The 9,709-nt window shown below is 37.1% G+C and overlaps 1 protein-coding gene across 6 annotated transcripts in view; it reads left to right on the top strand.

The window, feature by feature from the left end:
• Nucleotides 1-9,709, top strand: part of AP1S2 (adaptor related protein complex 1 subunit sigma 2) — a 31,374-nt gene extending 21,665 nt beyond the window's left edge. For 2 of the 6 annotated variants that reach the window (XM_051614717.1, XM_051614726.1), the window contains exon 5: nt 7,643-9,709. In XM_051614717.1, the coding sequence (XP_051470677.1) occupies nt 7,643-7,690 (48 nt within the window). In that variant the 3' untranslated portion in view covers nt 7,691-9,709. Of the gene's footprint in view, nt 1-3,963; nt 5,389-7,642 lie in introns of those variants that run through there. The other 4 variants (XR_007889042.1, XR_007889043.1, XR_007889041.1 and 1 more) reach the window with 4 other exon arrangements.

The following is a 9,709-nucleotide window of genomic DNA, read 5'->3' on the forward strand; positions in this document are numbered from 1 at the left end:
GACACATTCCTCCTAATGCACCCCAAGATATTATTTGTGTTCTTGGCTACAAGGGCACATTATTGTCCCATGGATAACTTGTTGTAATGAAGCATTTAAGGAGATTGACTGGGGGACCTTAAAGAGTCTCCATCAGTAGATGTATTTAACAGATTAAAAATCTCTCAGGAATGTTACAGGTATGCTGTTTGGGGGACTGGTTTAAATTAAGTCCCATCTAATTTTAGTTTGATTATGATTTTTAATTAGGTTCAGTCATGACAAAGTTGGCTGAGAAAAATGTCACTTGGGTTGGGCTATAGTTAAATAGTTCTGTAGACTCAAATCAGCTCTACCATTTTTCTAATTTAAAATTCGGAGAGTATTAACTTTTTAAAAAGAATTGTAAGCACAGATGTCAGTTTGGAAAAGATGGATGCTAGTAACTAGAACATGGTGGAATTGCAATGTGCAGCTTCTGTTGTAGAGCTCTTACTGCTTTACTGCTTTGTCAGAACTAGGGTCTGAAACCTGTGTTAAAGTGAGATAAATTATTACATCCAAATTTTTAAGTAAATTATTATTTTTTCAGAGGTATTATTTGATGTTAGTTTGCTGTTGTGTTGTGCTGTAAGTATGCCATTGCCTCTTCCCCTAGCTGCTAGATTACCTTATTTGTAAACACATTAGATACAGATAGCTACCTTGAGGACATGCTTCACAGGCTCAGATGTTGTCTGAGGTCTGTAGAGTTCCACAGAGGGAAGGCAAAGTAGTCTATATGCCAATTTTTAGAAGCTGACATTTGTCCTTTCCATCAGATTGTCTTTCATGGTACTCAGACCAGCAGGGAACTCGATAAAAAATTAACAAACCATAGTTGGAGCTTGTGAGATACTTTAGTTCTGTGGTGGCAAATAACTTGTCAAAACTTTGTTTTCCTTTCTGTTGTTAGTCAGGGTACCCACAGTGCCCGGCCCTCTATGCGTGATGGTCTTGGATGTCCTCAGTAAGGTACAGAGGTCTCAGTGAAACTAGTGTTTTCCACCTCACAAGGTTGCTATCCCCCCATATCTCAGTTACTGTTAGATTCACATCTGCAGTGTCAGTTTCTTGTTAGTCTAGTTGCAGGTGGTGTTTCTATGTTCTGTAAGCTAAAAAGCCACCAGGAGTGAAATAACCACTTTTTTCCGATTGTTACCTGACAATGTGTCTTGCTTTATCAGTAGATAATAAGTTTCTGTCAAGATGAGACGCTGCTCCCATAACAGTAATTTGAGTCAATCATCTATTTTTATGTACCAGGATTTAAACATCAAAGACAGTTAATTCTTCAAGTTATAAACCATTCAAAAAAGGAACAGGGTGGGGAATACCCTAGAGGTGTGGGGAAGAGTCAAAGTTTGGAAAGTACTCAAAGGTAACAAGTGGATATACATGGAATGAGCACTTCCATGTTCTTATTTGTCCATACCAGTTGCATAAAAGCAAACATGTTCTGATCTTCCAAGCCAAAGTGTGCGCTAAAGAATGTGTGTAGCCTGCGATAATGTTTGAACACAGCAACAGTGAGTAGTAATCATAAGAGTGATAGGAAATGAGCTGCTCTTTCTGTCCAGAGAGCTATTGTAAAATTAAGGAGATATCTATCACAAGATTTAACAAGCATTTCAGTGAAGACACCAAATTTGATGGCTCAGCATTTCCAATGGTGAAACACTGGAAGACCTGAGGTGGTGTTTGTTGGTTTTTTTGTTTTGTTTTGTTGTTTTCAAGAAGTATCAGGCACATTTGTGTGCCTATATATTCCACCTAAAAACTGAAAACGTAAAAATGTAAAAATTGGGCATTTGAGATTGTTACAATATGCCTGTTTTTCAGTTGTGTCCATGGATCTGTATCATGTCTGCAGTATAAGTAAAGCAGAAGTTTTTCATAAATATCTCTCTGGGAACTTTATGTCTGTGGAAGCTCCAGCAGTTCTAGAGTTAATATTTTCTCTTTAATCAAAGCTCCTCCTTGGGTCTAGTATTGTATACAACCATTACGCAATTCTTTTGCCAGTTAGGAATATGCCTCCATATTTTGTTTTTAATGTAGGCTGACATTAGACTTGGACAGTAAGGTTTTAAGAGTTAAAGTTCACATTTGTGATTCTCTGTTACTTTTTGTGTGCTTTTAGTGGTCAGGGTGGACCAAAACACAGAGAACAGAATTGCTCTCTTGTTCCCCTCCACCCTCCCAGGCGAAGTTAAAAGGGGGAAAAAGGAGGAGAGACTTCAAGATTGGAAATTAAAACTACAACAGGTTTAATAGAACAGTGAAGGAATAGTAACATTTGGGATGATAATGAAAAACACAAATATATAAAAAAACCTGATTCTAAGGGCCCTGATAGAAGTGTTCAAAAGGCCCCTTATGGCAAAACTGACTCAGGAAAAATGTCCAGGGCTCTTCCCAGCACCAGGTGGATTCAGATCCTGCAGAGCACATGGTGAACTGGAGACAAAGAGCAGGAACCTCTCTCGGATGTGACAGGAGGACCAGGGAGGAGAGGAAGAAGGAGAGGACATTATTACCCTCCTGGGTTTTATAGAGGCAGGAAATGGGAGGGAATACTGACCCCTCTCTGTTCTGCTCCGGTGATGCCTTGGAGTCCTAAACAACACCCTCTCTCTTGGTCCTCCAATTGATACCATAAAATTATCCTGTGCTCCCTCAAACCATAACATACACCAAATTCTTTTGAGTTCTACCAAAAGTGGCAGCAGACATCATACAACTTATTTGCAGCTGTCACTGAGCTATAGGTGCTGTTATTTTGAGAATTACTGGATTTGTAGTTGGCTTGTTCAGAGTAATTTTAACAACTGTGGAATAATGTTTAGATTACTGATACTGAAAAGCAGTATAAATCCTGTAAAGCTGCTAGGTTATTTTTGTTGTGCCTTATGGTAATTAGAGATTAGAATTGAAAAGTATACAAGCTTGAACATGTGAATAGCTGAGATGGCACAAATTGTTAGGTTTAGAAGTCAAGGGAACTTTCTCAGTTCTGTTCTAAGACTTCTATAATTTTAGGGGGAGGGGATGGTAAAACAGAAGATACTAATTGGTACTTCATGAAGGATGGTAACTGATACACAGAGAGTTGTTTTGTGCTGGTTTATGTTTGTTTTCCTCCCAGGTGTATAATGAGCATACATGGGGTTGATAATCTTAAATTGCTGTTACTCCATTCTGTCGTCTGTCATCAGGGCACTGATTCTAATACAAAAAAATGATTATTGCTTGCTTCCAAACTGCTCTTTGAGCAAATGATATACTAATGCTCATACTAACAATGTAAGATAGTGTTAAATTCAGTGGCATAATTCAAAAGCAAAGAAAACGTCTGCTCTGAGAAGTGTCTCGGATACCTACAGTTTTTTAAACAGGCACCCTTAGATTGAAAATTTTTGTTGGAAGTAATGCCACTGCTGTACTACCCTGGCATCACGCTGCTCACAACTGTGTTCTAGAGGCCTGTTAGTAATGTGTGTTTTTTAGAGTTGATATGGTAGGTGATACCAAAAGTTCACTTCGCCTGGGTTCTCCATCTTACAGTACCCAATAGCCTGTGCCTGCTGAAAGGACTAGAATAGAGCAAATACTTAGGTCGGTCCATTTCTGGAACAGTATCAGCATCAGTTTTTGGCTGAGAAGGAGCTCTGAGCTTACATACAATACAGTAATCATGATGTGAAGTTGTCTGTGTATGTTGTTGTACCCAGCATGCAAGTACAGAGGGGGTAAAACAATGGCTTTCCCTGCCCTCCCCATCTCCCTCTTTCCCCTTGGAGGTCTAGGGTAGTCAAAAATACAATATTGTATTTCTGTATCAAATGTCCTTTTCATATCAGAGATAGTGAGATATATTTTTGTTTTCTTGCATATCTGTCCACCTTGCTATTATGTATAAGAATATGTGCATTTCTTTTGTAGCCACGTCATGAATACTTTAATGTCCCAGTGTACTAAATGGCTTCATTCATCATGCATGCAGAATTTCAGAGGAGATAGACCTGTGACTTACTCATGGCAGAACATTATCATCAGCTTGGTGAATCCAGTCATCTTGAATCTAATAGAATACCACAACCATTCTCTGCTGTTGTACTTTCCTCCTCCCCCTCTGTTTTACAGTGTTGTCTCCTCACATGTCTCATTTCAACAAAACTTGTGCTTGTTGGCATATGATTTAACATTTTTATTGTGTAAGCTTGAAGTCTTATGCTTAAAACGTCTGTAGAATTTCCTGAGCTAAACATCTATATACTGCAACACCTATACTGTAACATTACTTGACCTGTGTTTATCTTTCAAATAAGTTGTGGTGGTATTTAAACATACATTTAAAATCTGTAGGTGAAGTTAATATTTGCAAAAAAAACGACTAGTGAAGGCGTAGTATTTTGTGGTGTGTGTGTGTGTATATACACACAAGTATTAAATGATGTTACACAGAATTCTATACTGACCTTGCATCTTAATGAAAGTTGCACATACCAATATCCTTTTCCAAGACTGGCATGGTGGTTTGACTAACCTGATAAAAGAGGAGGAAAGCAGAATTGATAAGGGCAAAGAGAAAGATTTATGTAAATCTGAATTTACAACATTTGTATTTCAATGTTCAAAGCACTCTTTTGAGTAGTTGAACAATTGCTGCTACTGAAGGAGAGAACAGGTGCATTGCTTTACAAATTACTGGGATTGGAAAGATTTTTTTAAGTCCATTAACAGCATGCTTGAAATACATCTACTTCAACTGACATTTCCAGTTTTAAGTGCACAGACTACTTTGTATATCAGAGAACTGCCACAAGGATGAATATAAGTACCTTTCAATTAAAGTGTGGGCAGAGCATGAAGCTTCCTCTGCCTAGTAGAGGAGAATAATTTGTAACCTAAACCCAGTGGTGTTTTTAAAAACAGTTTAAGTGTAATTATCAAGGAGGTGATTACTGAGATTAACGACAAACAGCTAATTCCACGTACTATATGTGGTAATGCACTCGCTACCTTTCAAATATTAAACTGGCATAGAAATCGGAGATTTATGGGATTAGGAAAAATATGTGGATTGGACTTGCAGCATTCTGAAATCTTAGAAAACAAGATCATAGGAGTGGTTTTCCATTTCCAAGTTTGCCTTTTTTTTTTTCTGTAAGACATTAACAATGTGTTTGAATGTCTGGTTAATGCTGCTTTAGCCTGCATTATTTAATGCCTGTTGGCTTAAAATGCTGTGCATTGAGCTGTAATGAGATGCTGGTTTTCTTGTTATCTGTATACAGCTGCTTGCTTCTAAATGACTAGGTAATGAATTAGCTTTCCTGGCATGTTTGAAATAAAGTATTGCATGCACTTTTGTCTCATGTGAATGACTTCTTTTCCTCATCTGTGTTCTGACATTTTAAATTTGCATTGTTTGCCTTGGGTGATTCTGAGTTGCAGGCAGTGTATAATACTGCAGAATGTTTTCCATAACAATTGGATAAAATGTTTGACACTTCCTAAAACAAATAATGTAAAGAAAACATAATTCATTCTGTTTGTTTCCTTAAAGTCATAATTGATTAAATTATTCCTTTATTAAAATTCATTAGCCTGTAGGTGTTCCTTTTGAGTTCATATTGTTGATATGCACATAAGGCGTGTCTCCCTCAAGGTTACTGTTCTGCTATGGTGTTAAAAATTCAAAATCTTACTAAGTTTTACTGATGAGGTGTATCTGTGGTCAAGTAGCCAATGTCCTTGAAATACATGACTTAAAGTCATTGTTAGCCAATGAATGACCTTGATTTACTTGAAGAAATTTAAGTATACAGTAAAAATTTCCTACAACTTTGAATTGTCAGTGGAGACAATAATACTGAAATGCTGTAGAGACAGTAGCAGCAGAGCACTGTATTTCTTCATAGCTATTGAGCTACTTTTTTTCAGGTAATACAGTAAATATCCTGTTTCACTACTGACTAACTGTAAGTCTAATCAATTTGTAACTGAAAAGTTGTTCTATTACATGCTTGAGAATTTATATTCTGTTAGAATACTCTGAGATCTGTTGCTGTAGTTAAGAATGTAGGAATTTTTTTTGAGCAAAATGCTTTTAAATTGGTGGATGGGGGAGATGCATGTCATCTAAAATAAATGCAACCAAGTAATCTAAGTATATAATATGACAGGTTATATTAAAAATTCTACATAACCTTTCTTCAATCTGCATCTCAATTGGAAGAATTTGTGTTAAAATACACATGTAGATGTTTAATCCTGCCATCCTGTCTGGCTTTATCATGGTCACAGCAGTTCCAAGAATATTTAAATACTGCGTCAGTGAGAAAAAAAAACACTATCTCATACTTGTTTCCAGTTTTAACTTGTCGTTTTCTTGCAATTTCTGATTTGCTACTGGGTTTTGGAAACCATCTGGAAGTGCTCAGAGGTGGCCTGTTCCAACCACTGACAAACTTTCAGATGAAGTTGCCTTTAAAATACCATGGCTTGTGCCTTCAGTACTAAATCACCTTATACCTGAACTGAATGAGGATTGTAAACTCGATCCTTTTGTCCTACATAGTCAACTTTGATAGAGACAATGTTCTGGTGTTACTTGCAATATTTAAAGTATTTAATTATGTATTTCACTGACAGTTTTCTAAAAAAAATAAATAAGAAAGCAGTTGAAAAATAATTTGTTTGCTGCCTTAACTATTATCTGCTTTTTTTTCTGCTTCATGATATGTCTTGTTTTAGGATGCTAAAGTAAGTTTATTTATATTCTGGATCCTAAACCAGTTTGTTTCCATAAGGACACAGTATCCCTTTTTATTTATTATGATATTGTTAATGATTATGGAAAAGGACAGCCTGATGTTTCTGATTAAACTACTATGTTTTTTCATGTGCTATAGGAACAACAAGTACAAAACTGACAGTAACCCATTGGAATTTTGTATTAAACAACTTGCTCTGAATCAAAACAAAGCTTTTTAAGATTAGAATTAACCTAAAACTTTATGCTTTGTGTGGAATAGTAAGATTCTGATCCTGGCAATTCCTCCACTTCTGTTGGAGTCAGTTTATTGACACCTGGTGTATCAAGGTACCTTGACCTGGCTTTATCAACTAAGGATGGGACAGGTGTAAAAACATCTAGGCTCTTTTTATGAAGAGCTTAAGGGATACTGTATCTGAGTTGCATCATTCATTTCATTCATCCATTTATTCTTTCTTCCCTAAAAGATTTTTAGATCCATGAAAAAATTCACCACAGAAATCACTGACTCCATTGCAAGATGCTTCCCTGTCTCTCCCCAATTCCTGTCTCTATTACTGGGTTGTGATTTGTTCCCTGCTGGTACATCTGAATTGCTTTATTTTTATAGTGCTTAAGGGCACCAAGATCTACCAGCTATTCCTGTGAACCGTGACAATATAATTAACAGCTCTTTGAAAAGAGCAGCTAATACCATGTTTGCAAACTGCAGTACTTTTATATTTTCATGTCTTTCAGCTTTTCTTTTTTAATTAAGCATCTTTCATACTAACTCATATATGGCACTGTTCAAAAAAGCACAGGGTCCAATTACCTCTGTCTCACATTTTCCCTCCATAGGAAGCAGAGACCCCACGTAGCGTACTTGAAGAAATTGGATTGACATAAATCTTCACTTCACCTGACGACTTCTCAGTGTTTCATACTGTAAATGTTCACTGCCTTCATTGTAATGTTTAGCTAATGGTGTAGGGTGCTGTTTGTCAGTATTACTGTTTTGCTAAGCTGCTTCATTCAGGCCTACAAGAAGAATACTCCTTTGAAAAGGGAACAAGAAATTAAAGTCCAACAATCATAAATGAAAGGGAATTAGATTTAAATTGACTCCCTGTCTCCCTTCACTGCATTTAGAAGAAGATTGCATTTGACTTCAATAAGTGTACTGGTTTTTTATAAGCAAACTTTGACTTCAGGAAAAAAATGTACCGTATGATATAGCATATCTAAACAAGAAGAAACTACACGGACAACTCCAAATATGAAATGTTGTGGTGTAGAAATTGTGTTTATGCAACCAAAGACCTTTGTTCATCTACATTTTAGTCACCACTTGTGATAATGCAGCTTATTTCAGTTAATGCATGAGATTGGAAGTACCTGTTTACTACTGAATTTGTCATTATACCAAAGAATCCTGTTAGGATCTGCATATCAAACTGGTAAAAACTGTTAAGGTGATACTGCTTTTTGCAAGAAAACTGCACACTTATCAAACTCACTAGGAAGAAAGGTGCATTTAATTGTAGCAACCTTGAGCAAAACTGTGCAAGTTACTAAGTTACTGTACTAAAAAGGGAATGCATGTAGAAAAGAAAATTCTGAATAAGGAAACTATTTTTAGATCTGCTGTTAGCTTGCTCTGAGCATAGACACAAGAAAGGAGGTAGGCTTTCTGACTTTGTAGAGAGGTGCACAATGAAAATTGGATACTTTTGAAGACGGGGAAGAAGGAGCTTTACAAAAGGGATTTTTTAATTATTTTCTCTACAAATTAATTTGTATTTATTGGTGTTGTATAGTTATGCTTTAATTGGTGTATAGGTACCTTAAAAAACCAAAACCCACAGTTTGTGTCAATGTCATTTTATGTCATTTTAACTGCTTTTCTTGACTTAAATGTTACACATGCCCAATGAAACTCCTGTGCAATATACAGTTGAACCACCTAATTTGCAGTGAGAGCTTTTAAATACTAGATTTGTATACTAGAGTTACTGCAAATTGTGTGAAGTGATACCAAGTAATGTTTTCACACTTGTAGCAGCCTTTCAGTAATTCTAAACTAAACCTGTTTCACTCCAGGAAGTTCGATCCATACGTGCTTCTCAGTTTTGAGGAGGTAGTGTCACATTGGAGTAGCCAAGTTCTGCTGTGTGTGTGTGGTCCCTGCAATGGCAGGGCTGTTCCCATCCCATCCCTCCCTCCCTCCTTCCTTCTCCACTAGCTTCACTTTGGGAGTTAATGCTTTGGCTTGTTCAGCTGAGGAAGTAATGCCATGTTTTCACAAAGCTTAGCTTTGGTGTTGTCACTGGAAGCAATTATGCTCTGCTAGCATAGGCATTTACACAGCCATCTGGAGAGCTAGGTGGTGGGCTTGATGCCACCTGGGTTAGATTAAACTCAACCAGCACAGGCTCAGTATTGCCACTTGCAAGTCCCCTGATCCAGATCCCAGTATATATGCTTGTGGCAGCAGAAAGGCCAGCCACGGCAGGGGTGGATCTGCACTCTTCTGTCGTGGTACCAAGGTGGAGCCTGTGACCTCAGTGTAAGAATTTGTTCATTTATGCCCTTTCTGGGATTTAAACTTACCTGATTGCTACAGACTTGTTTTTAAGCAACAGCAGACAAAAGCACCAGGGTGCATGTCCCTAGACCACACTGTGCAGGGAAAGGTGAGGCTGAAGTGGTAGCAAAGTGATACTGTGTCTGAGATCAACGTGGTAAAATTACCTTAAGTCAAACCTGAAGCAATTTTTGTATGTATTAAACATGTTTTTAAAGTTTACATTGTCACTTGTATGTGCTTGGCTGGAATAAGCTTTGTTGTGATTGTGACAAATAAACTGTTTGATCTCTGTCTGTCACATTGGTTTAGTTGTAATAAATGTCCATTTTTACACCATT

The sequence above is a fragment of the Apus apus genome, chromosome 1, assembly GCF_020740795.1.
Source record: "Apus apus isolate bApuApu2 chromosome 1, bApuApu2.pri.cur, whole genome shotgun sequence".
Classification (NCBI taxonomy): Eukaryota; Metazoa; Chordata; class Aves; order Apodiformes; family Apodidae; genus Apus; species Apus apus.